Below are 15,923 nucleotides of genomic sequence, written 5' to 3'. Positions count from 1 at the left end.
TTTACCACCAGAAGGGTGGCAAACACCTTCCAGCAGTAATTCAAATATTTAATGCTAAAGTTGTCCCTAAATTACTATATGGCTGCGAAGTATGGACTACAGCAATATCAGGTAACTTGGATCGCCCACTTCACATGTTTTTGAGATCTCTTTCCAGTGTCCCGAGATGTGTCTCAGGTGCAGCCCTACGACTTGAGTTCGCCCAGCCCTCAATTGAAAAACGAGCATGGAGTCGAGCCATTTCCTATAGCTCCCACCTATTAGCATCGGATGCTCGAATGAGAGGTGGTTTCTCCAATCTGATCCTAAGAGATATTCATAATTCTCCTTGGAAAACTACAATTAATCTCAAATTCCGCTCTCTTCTCAATCTGACCCTCAAAACTGTTTTTAACTTAGAGTGTATTAGCCCTGCGGCCCTACCTTCAATCAAAAAGAAGTTACAGCAACTTGATTTCTCTAACACAGCTTCCCATGCAAGAGGGCCGTGTTCAGGCTTAGCCCTAGCTATTCCACCCCCTGAAGGGATCCCACCATACTGCTTTATAATTCCTTCGGAGGCTAAGCGAAGGGCCTTCACCTGTGCCCGTCTCAACTGTTTCCCTACAGCAGTTATGTCGGGTCGCTATTCCAGAGCTCCCATCGCAAATAGAACATGCACCTGCAACGACACGGCTCTGGAGACTATGGAACATGTAATGCTCTTCTGTACCAACTGGACAGATGAAAGATCTCGGTTTCTAATTCCTCTCGTGAACAAGCTTCATCTCCCAATCCAGCCCTGGATAGTGTCCCTTCTTTTGCAGGATTCAGACTGTTGGATTACCGAGATGACAGCTAACTTCCTGCTTAGTGTGATGAAGAGGAAAGCGGCACCAACTTCTTCTTTAACACCACAGCCGTAGTCGATATGCCGCACAATCAAACCTGTTTTTGCACACACATATATATATTCTATTTTATACTTCAACAGGATTCCGCTCCATCTCATGTTGCTGCTGTGTGCAAAAGGTGCTTTCAAGATAAAGATATTTCACTGCTGGAATGGCCTGGGAATAGCCCAAACTTTAACCCAATCAGAAATCTATGGAGCTGACTAAAGAAACTTGTTAGTCAGAAGCAACCCAGCAATAAAGTCCAATTAACAGAGGCAATAATTTAATCTTTGTTTCACTTTATTACAGCTGCAGAACTAAAAACTTGGTTCATATCATGGGAAGGCATTGTAAGGCCGTAATTAAAGCTAAAGGTTGCCAATGGTTATGACTGCTGTTCTAATAAATGGTTATGGCTGCTGTTCTAATAAATACTCCTTCATAAATGTTCTTTCATTACATTCTTCATTAAATTATCTTTCCATTGATATATAATTTTATGGTATTACTCCACACAAAAGGGGTGTTATGAGCCATCAAACCTCAGAAACACACTATTCACAAAAGGTTTCCACAATTATGGCCACTACGAGAAGTTCACTTTAAAGTTAATGTTCTTTTTATATGGGATCAGATTATTATTATTATTTATGCTTCATGTTTATAAATGTGTTGGAAGCCATGTTTATATATGTGTTGGGGCAACCCAGCCAAATGGGCAGGGTATAAATAAAAAATATTCTTATTACTACAGTGTTACATTGATTTAAGAGCAGCCCTGTTCCGGAAAAGATTAAGTTTGTAAAGCATCTTCATCATCAGCGTCATCAGCATCACTGCTACTAAACCATCGGAAGATGCAGACATTTCGTGTTCCTTGCCTCAGGAGACAACGAAAGTCAGAAAGAACAAAGAAACGGCTTTCCCAGATGTTGAGAAAACTCCCCAGATGCAGGACACTCTGAGCTGTTAACCCTGTAAGCTCTAAACTTCACAACTTATCTTTCTTAACAATTCTGAAGCTGACATTTAAGATGGCTTGGGCAGTTCAGACCAGCCCGGTCGTGGTAGAAAAAGGAATAATTTGAGGAAGATTGTTTAAAGAAAAAACTGTAAGTTACTGTTTATTGTGGGGGTGTTAGGTTCCCAAGTGTTATAGGGGCCACGGTTGAGCTCTGTGAAAATAGATGAGGTTGGTCACATAGAAGTATTTTTTGAATTTCCAGGCTGATATGATGATCCCTATGCAAAAGCCTTTGACTGTGTCGACCACAGCAAACTATGGCAAGTTCTTAAAGAAATGGGAGTGCCTGATCACCTCATCTGTCTCCTGAGAAATCTCTATGTGGGACAAGAAGCTACAGTTAGAACTGGATATGGGAAAACTGATTGGTTCAAAATTGGGAAAGGTGTACAACAAGGCTGTATATTGTCTCCCTGCTTATTTAACTTATATGCAGAATTCATCATGCGAAAGGCTGGGCTGGATGAATCCCTAGCCGGAATTAAGATCGCCGGAAGAAATATCAACAACCTCAGATAAGCAGATGACACAACCCTGATGGCAGAAAGTGTTCACTGGAAGGACAGATCGTGAAGCTGAGGCTCCAGTACTTTGGCCACCTCATGAGAAGAGAAGACTCCCTGGAAAAGACCCTGATGCTGGGAAAGATGGAGGGCACAAGGAGAAGGGGACGACAGAGGACGAGATGGTTGGATGGTGTTCTTGAAGCCACAAACATGAGTCTGACCAAACTGTGGGAGGCGGTGGAAGACAGGAGTGCCTGGTGTGCTCTGATCCAGGGGGTCACGAAGAGTCGGACATGACTAAACGACTAAACAACAACAACAACAATGACGATCCCACAGGGAGCCTTACCAAGAGAGGCCACGGTCCCACGAGTCTCCTCCATGACGTCCTTATGCAGAGCTCTCTGGTCAGGATCCAGCAACGCCCATTCCTCATCCGTGAAACGAACAGCGACATCTTCAAAGCACACTGGACCCTAAAAGAAAAAAGGAAATGTCCTCCTCTGAGACAGCAGAAATTTGATCTGCTACATAATGCTCTGTTGTTTCCTTCCTGTAAATTGCGCTGTTGTTTCAATAGGATTGTTTTGCAGCACATTTTAATTATGGGTGCTTATTTTATTCTGCGTTTTAATTATGGGTATCCGTTTTTGTGCAAATAGGTGGTACTCCTCCTTGTGTTTCCCAAGTCATTCTGCTTACGCAAGCGTTCCAGTTTCCCCAATGGAAGGATCCACTTTCTCCTCTCCTTGTCAGCTGTTCTGGGAAGGTTCCCTCCCAATGCCCTAGAGCCAAATTCAAGGGGTTCATGGGGGCATGGAGAGGGGGAGGAATGGGGGGCAGGCCCCATTTTCCAGCGGATGGGGCTGGTTAGGTGAATCCACGCCGCTATTTCTTCTCATTTGTCCACTGCTTAGAAACCAATTTTTCCATTCAGTTATCAATCTAGAAATAAAATAAGCCTGTTTTTGATGGCCATCTGTCTTGGATGATCTAGCAGAGATTCCTGCATTGCAGGGGGTCTCCTGGCTCTGAGAGACAAGCAGGGAGGGTGGCTTCTGGCAGAAGGAGAGGGAGCCCCCGGTGGCTCCTCCTTTTCCTGACTCAGCCTCTCGACCTTCTTCTCCCACTCGCCTCCTTCCTCTTCTGCCTCTGATTCTGCACTGCATTCTTTTTTTTTTTTTAAATAATTTTTATTAACTGGCCAATCACATCAGATTAAATCACATCATATAAATTCCGAATTACAAAGCCAAATTTTTAAATTTTGTTGGGGGAACCCATACTTCAAGATCCAAAGGGGAATTCAGATCATCTTCTTATTACTGCGTTAATGTCCAAATCAGTCCCAATCAGTCCAAACAAAGTTCATAATTCTATCCAGTCTTATCTTGGTGTTGCCACATCATATCTTGTTCGTATAATTTCTCTTTTTCCTTTACGATCTCTTCTGTTAGTCTCCTTAAGCCGATAGCAAGTGTAATAATCCTGTGTGGATTTCCCGTTCTTTCACTAAGTCCAGATGGTTTCCATATATCTCCTTCGTAGATAACATCACTTTATCCCGGCTGCTTCCTCCCACCATTCCTCTGTGCCCAACCAGTCCATGACATTGCTCCATCCCTCGGCCTCTGTCCCCACAAGGCAGCTTCCCCTGACCTGATCTGGTTCCACAGCCGCTGCTTCCCTTCTGCCCCCATGAAAAGGCAGATCAGGAGGTTTTGCTGGTATCATTCTGTCACCTGCAGGAGAAAAAAAAGGTAAGCAGGACGCCAGGAGTGCCTGCATCTCTCACAGGTGAAACAGGGCATCTCTAACTACAGATGGGCCTTTGAGAAAGCCTTACCTGCTGAGAGTATTTGGATGTTTGTGCCCATTTCATATTTTAGTTGTGCAGAAATACATCTCCCCTCTTCTGGACCCTTGTTCCCGACTGTCTCCCCCCAAAACAAGATGAAAAGAACCCGCAGATGAGTTGGAAAACCAACAGAACAGACCAAACGGAGAAAAACCACCTTCCTCCTTACCCAGTGGCCTCTCTCTGGTGTCCAACGGAGGCCTCTCTGCCTCACAGGAATCCAGGTCCATTTCTGCAAAGAGATCCTTTCCCTGAAAAAGAAACAAGGATTCAAAACAGAGAATGGGGGAAAATATAAGAAAGAGAATGACAAAGATTTGAAGGGTGTTAGATCTCATTCCATGGATGCCTTGCAGAAAAAGCATGGGCCACCAGCAGACCATTATGGGATGTTCTCTGTCCTGTTTGGAGCCCCTTGGGAGTATCCAGAGGAAAGTCTCACCTGCTTTCTCTCCTCTGCCTGACTCAGGAGGAAACCTTCGGCCAGGGCCACTGCCTGCGAACTGGTCTCCGCTCCACAGTCCCTCACCCAGCTCTCCATCTCCGGGGGAAGGACAGCCAGGAACTGCTCCAAGATCACCAGGTCCAGCATCTCAGCTTTCGTGTGCCTTTCTGGCTTCAGCCACTGACGGTCAAAGTGGTAGAGTCGGCTGCAAACCTCTCGGGGTCCTTTGGCCTCCTGGAAGCAGAACTGCCTCAACTGCTTGCTCTGCACCTCTGCGCGGAGGGTGTCCTCCTCACCCAGGATCTTCTGCCCAGAGTTTTCCCAGAATCCCCCACTGCTCCCAGTTTGGATGTCATGGCCTCTTCCTGCTCCAGGGCCAGCTGAGTCTTGCTCACCCATCTGTGCTCTCAGGAAGCCTCTGAGAGATCGGAAGGAACCCTTTGGTCTTCTGCCAAGTTCTGTCCGTCTTAATGAGAAGCTCTAGCAAATCCTACAAAGCAAATACATTGTTCTGTTACAAAAGTTGTCTAATATCAGGAGAAGAAAAAGGTTCCTTGAGGAAGCATGGATGAGTCTTGCTGGGAACTAGTGCTGGACTTCACCACAGCCCAGATCATTAGCTATCTTGGGGGGGGGAGAGGAGTAAGAAGAGAAGAAATATGTCTCTAGCCTTCTAGCAATGCAAATTGTGGAGGCAATGGAAGGGATTTCTGGGAGATGAATCAGCCTGGTTTCTCCTGCCTTCCAGTCAATGCATGAAGTCTGAACTGACTGATAAGGGAATCATTTGTATTTTGTGAAAAATGGATGCTTGGCTCTAGTGGGGGTCCTCACCTGGGGGTCCTCAGGTCTGCAAATAATAACATCCTCAAGGGCCCAGGCCTCAGAGAGGTTAGGCTGGCCTCAACTAGAGCCAGGGCCTTCTCGGCTGCGGCTCCAATCTGGTGGAACGCTCTGTCACAAGAGACTAGGGCCCTGCGGGACCTGACATCCTTCCGCAGGGCCTGCAAGACAGAGTTGTTCCACCAGGACTTTGGTCAGGGCGCAGCCTGACTCCCTCCTCTGGCAACCTGCACAGAATCTTGCTTAATCAGTTGCCATTAATTTGATTTTAATTGATTTTTATAATGAAATATTTTTAGAATGTGCGATTATCTGATTGTTTGATTGTTTGATTGTTGTTAGCCGCCCTGAGCCCGGCTCGGCTGGGGAGGGCGGGATATAAATAAAATTTATTATTATTATTATTATTATTGTTGTTGTTGTTGTTGTTGTTGTTGTTTTCCCCCCACCCCCACTCCCCTGCTTCTGTCTCCTTTTTTGCACTTGAACTCTCTGCCACTCTCCAGGCAGACCCCTTGGGGTGGGGTCACTTTTTCTTTGCTCTGAGGGCCAGGTATGTTTCTGGCCAACCCCCTGAGGGCCAAGTTCGCAGGGCCAAAAACACCTCCCTTGAAATTTAGGCTAAGGTCCCTGGAGCCTCAGTGAGTAGCAGCGCCCATTTCCGGCTCAGCTGGTTTTCCAGCAACAATCCCTTTGGGACAGAGAGGATGTGGTCCTGGGATGCCCTGCTCTGGGTGCGAGGGGATTGCTGCAGTGGCCTCTGTGGGGAGCTGCCCTGGGAGACACTGGGAAACTGGTCCCCAATGCAGCAGCCAGACTCTGGGCTGGGATCCCTCTCTTTACTCCTGCCCTTTCTCTTCCACCTTTTTTTTTGGGGGGGGGGGCTAGTCCACCTCCTCGTCCAGCTTTGGAAAACCATTTGCAGATGTTTCCTCTGTTGCGCAATGAGGCTGAGCAACGTCACACAGAGTTAAAATCCCAGGGACTATTTTGTTTTAAAGAAGGGAGATCTTTTCTGAAGGGGGGGGCGGGGGGCCAAATGAGTTTGGGATCCTCTGATCTGCAGGAAGGAGAGCGTGGCAGACCTGGCCCCTCCCTGGCAGGACCCTCTCCTCCTCCCTGACTTGGGGTCCCCCCCCCCTGCAGGAGCAGATCAGGCCCCCCAGGCCCCCTCCCCTGCTGCAGCCCTGGGACCCCCACCAGATCCCAGAGAGAGAGAGAGGAGACTCACCAGATCCCAGGAGAGACACCAAAGCAGGAAAGGACTGGGGAGGGAGGGGCCTTGGCTCTGGAGGACCTGCCCCCCCCTTGCTTCCTGTCCTCTCTAGGAAGGCAGCTCACTTCCCTTTAACCCTTGCCAAGCCGAGTCCCTCCAGCTCAGCCCTCTCTCGCTTGGCAGAGCCTCAGATTCTTATTATTTTTTATGCATTTTGGGGGGCAGCTGCCCCCCCGGCTCCGCCCATGCCCAGATATCCTTTTGGGGGTGAGGCTCTTGGCTGGACTCTGAGCATCTCCCTCCCTTGGCCAGAAACCAGAGGAAGAGCCTGCAGGGAAAAGGGCTTTGCAGGAGGCAAGGAAGCTCCTCCTGGAATTCCGGAGTGGAGAGAGAGGAGGGGATCCCAGGGTCATCTAGTCCAACCCCCAGCAGTGCAGGAATCTCCGCTCAAGCATCCAGGGCAGATGGCCGTCCGATCTCTGCTGAGAAACCTCCAAGGAAGGAGAGTCCCCCACCTCCCAAGGGAGACCTTTCCCCTGCCCAACTGCTCTTAGATGTCCCTCAAGGCAGCGGGTCCTGAGTTCGAGCCCTGCTGACATAATGGCACTGGCTGCCAAGGAGGAACCAAGCGAAGTTCAAAATAAATAAATCCTATTCTCATCTGTCAGAGCTGCCCCTAGGTCCCAGCTCACAGAGGACCAACGCTAGGCTGTAGTTATGTACAAAAGTCTTTATTGAGGTTCAGTTTCCATTTCAAAGCCGTAGCGCGCAACTCTACGTCTTAAAGCCTAGACCGGCGAAGTCCCGTCTGAGTCTCCGCCCCTTCCACACCAGTTTAAGATCCTAGCCCTGCTCCACCTTTTACGCTGCTCTCTCCTCCTCTGGGTCCTCCTGCCCGCTGGGGCATTGCCCTTTCTGGACTCTTCCGACGCTGAGTCGCTTAGCTCCTCCCCCTCCCTCCGGCGGGCTTTAGGACCCGGTTCCCAATCCTCATTCTCTGCTGTCCCGCGCTCCTGTACATTTGAACTTGCCTCTCGCGCCAACCCAGTGACCTTCCTCCTGACCATTACACTACTTCTGTCACTGCTTCCCTCTTCCGGTACACTGGCCGGATCTGACCTCCCCTCCGTTGTCTGACTCTCCGATGGAGGTGTGGTCAGCCCTGCCTTATCTTCTCTCCCTGGTGAGGAATGCACTGGCCCTGATCCTTGGGACTCTTCCCCCCCACTCTGCTCTGGTGGGGAAGCTAGTCCTGATTTCCAGCTACTGCTCTGGGAGTCCCTGCTGCCCCCTTGCTCCTGGGGCATTCCCCTTGGGAACCCCCTACCCCTGGCCACTGGCGCCCCCTTCTGTGAATCTTCCGATTCGCTGGAGAGGCTCATGGAATCCCTCGGTTCACTGTCCTCTTCTCCTACGCTCCCCTCGGATTCCTCCCCCTCGCTCTCCATCTCCTCTCCTCCCTGTGCCTCTGCTCCTGAACCCCTGACATCATCATAAATGAGTAATACTTTCTTAAGCCTGTTGCTATGCAAACATTCAATAGTATGCCATTTCTCCTTCCAAAAATGCTGAATTTCTAACTCAATGGACTAAAAATGGATGGTTGTTATGCTTAGAGAAGCTTTTAATGTTTGATGGACTATTGTATTTAATATTTTGTTGGAAGCCGCACAGAGTGGCTTGGGAAAAACCAGCCAGATGCCTGGGGTATGTATAAATAATAATAATAATAATAATAATAATAATACTGCTGCTACTGCTGGGCAGATAGGCCTCCTTCTTCAAATGGTTTTGGGTTTTTATCTGTGTCATTTTCAATTGTTATTGATATTAAAGTTGTATTCTGAATTTTTGATCTTATGATTTATGTGGAAATTCTTTTCCATTTGGTTGTGTACCTTTGGATGCGTTTTACTTATCGTTTATGACTTTGGTTATGTTGGTAATTATGTAAATCTTGTCATAACAATAACAACAATAATTTATTATTTATGCCCTGTTGTGTATTGAGTCAAAAGATTTTATATCTGTATTATTATTGTCTGTATTTGCATTAGGGTAAAGTAACTGCCTTTTATATTGCATAGGAACCTGGAATGTAAGAACCATGAACATGGGTAAGTTGGAGGTGGTCAAAAATGAGATGCCAAGAATAAATATTGACATCCTGAGCATCAGTGAACTAAAATGGACGGGAATGGGTGAATTCAGTTCGGATGACCATCATATCTACTACTGTGGGCAAGAAACCCGTAAAAGAAATGGAGTGGCCCTCATAGTCAACAAAAGAGTGGCAAAAGCTGTACTGGGATGCAATCTCAAAAATGATAGAATGATCTCGATACGAATCCAAGGCAGACCTTTTAACATCACAGTAATCCAAGTTTATGCACCAACTACTGGTGCTGAAGAAACTGAAATTGACCAATTCTATGAAGACTTACAACACCTTATAGAAGTGACACCAAAGAAGGATGTTCTTCTCATTATAGGGGATTGGAATGCTAAAGTAGGGAGTCAAGAGATAAAAGGAACAACTGGCAAGTTTGGCCTTGGAGATCAAAACGAAGCAGGGCAAAGGCTAATAGAGTTCTGTCAAGAGAACAAGCTGGTCATCACAAACACGCTTTTCCAACAACACAAGAGACGACTCTACACATGGACATCACCAGATGGGCAGCATCGAAATCAGATTGATTATATTCTCTGCAGCCAAAGATGGAGAAGCTCGATACAGTCAGCAAAAACAAGACCTGGAGCTGACTGTGGCTCAGATCATCAGCTTCTTATAGCAAAATTCAAGCTTAAACTGAAGAAAGTAGGAAAAACCACTGGGCCGGTAAGATACAATCTAAGTCAAATCCCTTATGAATACACAGTGGAAGTGAGGAACAGGTTTAAGGATTTAGATTTGGTGGACAGAGTGCCTGAAGAACTATGGATGGAGGCTCGTAACATTATACAGGAGGCAGCAACGAAAACCATCCCAATGAAAAGGAAATGCAAGAAAGCAAAGTGGCTGTCCAATGAGGCCTTACAAATAGCGGGGGAGAGAAGGCAAGCAAAATGCAAGGGAGATCGTGAAACATACAGGAAATTGAATGCAGATTTCCAAAGAATAGCAAGGAGAGACAAGAAGACTTTCTTAAACAAGCAATGCAAAGAAATAGAGGAAAGCAATGGAATGGGAAGAACCAGAGATCTGTTCAAGAAAATTGGAGATATGAAAGGAACATTTCGTACAAAGATTTCCATAATAAAGGACAAAAGTGGAAAGGACCTAACAGAAGCAGAAGATATCAAGAAGAGGTGGCAAGAATACACAGAGGAATTATACCAGAAAGAAACGGATGTCTCATATACCCCAGGTAGTGTGGTTGCTGACCTTGAGCCAGACATCCTGGAGAGTGAAGTCAAATGGGCCTTAGAAAGCACTGCAAATAACAAGGCCAGTGGAAGTGATGGTATTCCAGCTGAACTATTTAAAATTTTAAAAGATGATGCTGTTAAGGTGCTACACTCAATATGCCAGCAAGTTTGGAAAACTCAGCAGTGGCCAGAAGATTGGAGAAGATCAGTCTACATCCCAATCCCAAAGAAGGGCAGTGCCAAAGAATGCTCCAACTATCGCACAATTGCACTAATTTCTCACGCTAGCAAGGTTATGCTTAAAATTCTACAAGGAAGGCTCAAGCAGTATGTGGACCGAGAACTCCCAGAAGTGCAAGCTGGATTTAGAAGAGGCAGAGGAACCAGAGACCAAATTGCAAACATGCGCTGGATTATGGAGAAAGCTAGAGAGTTCCAGAAAGACATTTACTTCTGCTTCATTGACTATGCAAAAGCCTTTGACTGTGTCGACCATGGCAAACTATGGCAAGTTCTTAAAGAAATGGGAGTGCCTGATCACCTCATCTATCTCCTGAGAAATCTCTATGTGGGACAAGAAGCTACAGTTAGAACTGGATATGGAACAACTGACTGGTTCAAAATTGGGAAAGGAGTATGACAAGGCTGCATTTTGTCTCCCTGCTTATTTAACTTATATGCAGAATTCATCATGCGAAAGGCTGGGCTGGATGAATCCCTAGCCGGAATTAAGATTGCCGGAAGAAATATCAACAACCTCAGATATGCAGATGACACAACCTTGATGGCAGAAAGTGAGGAGGAATTAAAGAACCTTTTATTGAGGGTGAAAGAGGAGAGTGCAAAATATGGTCTGAAGCTCAACATCAAAAAAACGAAGATCATGGCTACTGGTCCCATCACCTCCTGGCAAATAGAAGGGGAAGAAATGGAGGCAGTGAGAGATTTTACTTTCTTGGGCTCCATGATCACTGCAGATGGTGACAGCAGCCATGAAATTAAAAGACGCCTGCTTCTTGGGAGAAGGGCAATGACAGGCCTAGACAGCATCTTGAGAAGTAGAGACATCACCTTGCCAACAAAGGTCCGTATAGTTAAAGCTATGGTTTTCCCAGTAGTGATGTATGGAAGTGAGAGCTGGACCATAAAGAAGGCTGATCGCCGAAGAATTGATTCTTTTGAATTATGGTGCTGGAGGAGACTCTTGAGAGTCCCATGGACTGCAAGAAGATCAAACCTCTCCATTCTGAAGGAAATCAGCCCTGAGTGCTCACTGGAAGGACAGATTGTGAAGCTGAGGCTCCAGTACTTTGGCCACCTCATGAGAAGAGAAGACTCCCTGGAGAAGACCCTGATGTTGGGAAAGATGGAGGGCACAAGGAGAAGGGGGCGACAGAGGACGAGATGGTTGGATAGTGTTTTCGAGGTTACCAGCATGAGTCTGACCAAGCTGTGGGGGGCAGTGGAGGACAGGAGTGCCTGGCGTTCTCTGGTCCATGGGGTCACGAAGAGTCGGACACGACTAAACGACTAAACAACATCATTGCTGAGTTGCTTCCAGTCTCTGGGTTATTTTCCACCTTCTGTCTCTGCCCACTCAGGACTGGTACGCATGACCTGTTAGAGGGGCTTTTCTTCTGGTGGCAGACAACAGAACTATGAGACCACGAGACTGGTGTAAAACACTCAAACAAAGGTTTTATTACTAAAACAACAAAAACAAAGCATGTGGGTGTTCTCTCTCTGCAGGCAAATTCATACTGCAACTTTCCCTCCTTTTGTAGTCAGGACCAGCTGTACCTAATCAGCCCAGAACTCACAGAAAAGCTTCTTAAAGTTACAATCATCTATTCTGTTTCTTTGCAGAATGACTCCTAACATGGAATGAGGAGAGGCGGTTAAAGTATGGAGTTTCTACGAATTTATAAAACTAGGTACCTTACCTGAGCTGTCAAGTCAAAAGGATACATTCAGGCCTAATATTTGTAACATTGCAACAACTATAAAGATGTGCCTCCCCCATGATTTCCATAACATTTAATTTTTTTTGCCTAGGGAATTCCAGGAGGTGGGGGAAATCATTTGTCCTATTCCAATAATCTGCTTGCATAGGTTTAATGTTATTTGGAGACAGTAACACCCATTAATTTCACGTTATCTAGGTGTTTATTCAGGTGAGGATGAATAAAACACTCTAGAAAAATCCTTCATGACTGTGTCTGCAATGTTTCCAATATGAGTTCACTTACCCATTAAAGTGTGTCATTAAATGCTGAGAAATCGTACCATACTCAGCTTACGGATCTCCACCCCAAGAAACCCCAAGACACAGAGTAGCTGCCTTTCCCCCAATTTCTTAGCTAGAAATAACGGATATTGAGAAGGAAGGAGAGAGGGAGGTAGGCATCCTTTGGGCGATGCTGCCCTGCTCCAGTTTGCCTCTGTCGGCCCCCGATGCCCCTTTCCTGTGGCCCCTGAATGGCTCTCTCCTCATCCGTCTGTCTCGGGAGACAATGGGGGACGGCTCAAGCGGTGGGGAGATGGCAAGGCCTGCTGGGGCAGCTGGCTGCTGTGACGGACAGCAGAGCCAGAGCAGAGTCTGGGGTGCAGTGCCTCACCATTCCACCAGGGGGCCAGAGCCGCTTTCTGATTGGCTACCCAGAGGGGGGTGGCGCCAGCACTTTTGGAGGGAAAATAAAGAGCGCCGTTTCTGAGGGGATTTGAGATGGGAGAGAGGGAAGGTTGGGAGAAGATGGGGATGAGGAGAGGGTGGAGGGAGGGAGAAGTGGCTCTGATCTGAGTGGATCCTCCGCTCTGAGGAGAATATCTATGGAGCCAGAGGAAGGAGCCTCACAGCTGAGATGGGGAGACCATGTTGAGGGTCTGGAGGGAGTGAAGCTGGAGGGAGAAGCTGTGGGAAGACTCCCCTCTTCTTCTTCTGGGGTCTCCTTCCAGTCAGGAGGAGAGAGATCTTCTAGGAAAAGGAGATTCCCAAGTCCGTGGCAAGGGCTGAGAGGATCCCCTGGGTCTGGCATACAAAGGAAAATACCTGAGGGGAACCCAGGAAAAGTGGCCCCTGGCTGTGAAGGAAGCTGGGCTGTGTCAAAAGTACCTCACGGAAAGACCCCTCATAACTAAGTTCGGGGGTGAGAGAGAAGCAGCAGAAAGAGAGTTCAGCCTTTCACCACCTATTCTGGAAACCTGAACATCTCCCTGAAGTTGGTCTTTAAGGTGCTACTGGAAGGAATTTTTTTATTTTGTTTTATCTCCCTGAAGTGTGACAACTGATTTTGAGAGGAGGGAGTTGAAGAGAAGCTGTGCCTGCAGAACTGTGTTTAATCCTGAGACATGTAGCTGAAGTAATAAGTTAACTTCTCCCTGAAAGAAGACATCTCCTGTCTTCACTTTGTTTCACCATTCTCTCTTTTTTGTAAATAAAGTTTTCCTTATCTGATTATCTACTGCCAGAGACTCCCTGGATTGCAGTTTCCCTCACACAAGACGCCCCACAAAGCAGCCTGTGGGAAATCGTAGACATTTGTTCAATCTTCATCATCATCCTTTTATTTTATTTGTAACCCTTCCATCGTTAAAACAACGCTCAAGGCGGCTTACAACATGATAGGCAAAGGGCCTTCTCGGTGGTGGCGCCTCTTCTGTGGAACGCCCTCCCATCGGATGTCAAAGAAATAAACAACTCTCTGACGTTTAGAAGACTCCTGAAGGCAGCCCTGTTTAGGGAAGTTTTTAAGGATTGATGTTTTAATGTAGTTTTAATCATTTAGAATCATAGAATCATAGAGTTGGAATAGACCACAAGGGCCATCGAGTCCAACCCCCTGCCAAGCAGGAAACACCATCAGAGCACTCCTGACATATGGTTGTCAAGCCTCTGCTTAAAGACCTCCAAAGAAGGAGACTCCACCACACTCCTTGGCAGCAAATTCCACTGTCGAACAGCTCTTACTGTCAGGAAGTTCTTCCTAATGTTTAGGTGGAATCTTCTTTCTTGTAGTTTGGATCCATTGCTCCGTGTCCGCTTCTCTGGAGCAGCAGAAAACAACCTTTCTCCCTCCTCTATGTGACATCCTTTTATCTATTTGAACATGGCTATCATATCACCCCTTAACCTCCTCTTCTCCAGGCTAAACATGCCCAGCTCCCTTAGCCGTTCTTCATAAGGCATCGTTTCCAGGCCTTTGACCATTTTGGTTGCCCTCCTCTGGACACGTTCCAGTTTGTCAGTGTCCTTCTTGAACTGTGGTGCCCAGAACTGGACACAGTACTCCAGGTGAGGTCTGACCAGAGCAGAATACAGTGGCACTATTACTTCCCTTGATCTAGATGCTATACTCCTATTGATGCAGCCCAGAATTGCATTGGCTTTTTTAGCTGCCGCGTCACACTGTTGGCTCATGTCAAGTTTGTGGTCAACCAAGACTCCTAGATCCTTTTCACATGTACAGCTCTCAAGCCAGGTGTCACCCATCTTGTATTTGTGCCTCTCATTTTTTTGCCCAAGTGCAATACTTTACATTTCTCCCTGTTAAAATTCATCTTGTTTGTTTTGGCCCAGTTCTCTAATCTGTCAAGGTCGTTTTGAAGTGTGATCCTGTCCTCTGGGGTGTTAGCCACCCCTCCCAGTTTGGTGTCATCTGCAAATTTGATCAGGATGCCCTTGAGTCCATCACCCAAGTCGTTGATAAAGATGTTGAATAAGACCGGGCCCAAGACAGAACCCTGTGGCACCCCACTAGTCACTCTTCTCCAGGATGAAGAGGAGCCATTGATGAGCACCCTTTGGGTTCGGTCAGTCAGCCAGTTACAAATCCACTGAGTGGTAGCATAGTCAAGTCCGCATTTTACCAGCTTCTTTACAAGAATATCATGGGGCACCTTGTCGAATGCCTTGCTGAAATCAAGGTAGGCTACATCCACTGCGTTCCCTTCATCTACCAGGGTTGTTATTCTGTCAAAAAACGAGATCAGGTTAGTTTGTTGTAGGCTGCCCAGAGTGGCTGGAGAAACCCAGCCAGATGGGTGGGGCATAAATAATAAATTATTGTTGTTATTGTTATGACAAGATTTACATAATTACCAACATAACCAAAGTCAAAAATGATAAGCAAAACACATCCAAAGGCACACAACCAAATGGAAAAGAATTTCCACATAAATCATAAGATCAAAAATTCAGAATACAACATTAATATCAATAACAATTGAAAATGACACAGATAAAAACCCAAAACCATTTGAAGAAGGAGGCCTATCTGCCCAGCAGTAGCAGCAGTATTATTATTATTATTATTATTATTATTATTTATACATACCCCGCGCATCTGGCTGGTTTTTCCCAAGCCACTCTGGGTGGCTTCCAACAAAATATAAATTACAATATTCCATAAAATATTAAAAGCTTCTCTAAGCATAACAACCATCCATTTTTAGTGCATTGAGTTAGAAATTCAGCATTTCTGGAAAGGGACATGGCATACTTTGTATATCAGCAAAAAAAGCATGCATAGGAAAGTATTACTCATTTATGATGAGAATAGGATTTATTTCTTTTGAACTTTGCTGGGTTCCTCCTTGGCAGCCAGTGCCATTGTTTCAGCAGGGCTCGAACTCAGGACCCGCTGCCTTGAGGGACATCTAAGAGCAGTTGGGCAGGGAAAAGGTCTCCCTTGGGAGGTGGGGGACTCTCCTTCCTTGGAGGTTTCTCAGCAGAGATCGGACGGCCATCTGCCCTGGATGCTTGAGCGGAGATCCCTGCACTGCTGGGGT

At 46.4% G+C, this 15,923-nt stretch overlaps 2 protein-coding genes across 4 annotated transcripts in view; one reads left to right on the top strand and one right to left on the bottom strand.

Moving 5' to 3' along the window:
• The window catches only part of LOC307214663 (uncharacterized protein), a 112,160-nt gene that overhangs the window by 13,748 nt on the left and 82,489 nt on the right, over positions 1-15,923 (bottom strand). Inside the window, exons 1-5 of one of the 3 annotated variants that reach the window (XM_079973483.1) lie at positions 6,783-6,900; positions 4,706-5,198; positions 4,433-4,514; positions 4,065-4,147; positions 2,755-2,881 (exon numbers count right to left, since the gene is read on the bottom strand). In XM_079973483.1, coding sequence (XP_079829609.1) covers positions 2,755-2,881; positions 4,065-4,147; positions 4,433-4,514; positions 4,706-5,107 — 694 coding nt within the window. In that variant the 5' untranslated portion in view covers positions 5,108-5,198; positions 6,783-6,900. Of the gene's footprint in view, positions 1-1,996; positions 2,091-2,754; positions 2,882-4,064; positions 4,148-4,432; positions 4,515-4,705; positions 5,199-6,782; positions 6,901-15,923 lie in introns of those variants that run through there. The other 2 variants (XM_079973484.1, XM_079973485.1) reach the window with 2 other exon arrangements.
• Positions 1-15,923, top strand: part of LOC307214706 (uncharacterized protein) — a 214,116-nt gene that overhangs the window by 176,600 nt on the left and 21,593 nt on the right. The window lies entirely within an intron of this gene.

The sequence above is a fragment of the Podarcis cretensis genome, assembly GCF_951804945.1.
Source record: "Podarcis cretensis genome assembly, chromosome: 4".
Lineage (NCBI taxonomy): Eukaryota > Metazoa > Chordata > Lepidosauria > Squamata > Lacertidae > Podarcis > Podarcis cretensis.
The sequence above is the reverse complement of the archived record's forward strand: the minus strand, read 5'-3'. Positions and strand labels throughout refer to the sequence as shown.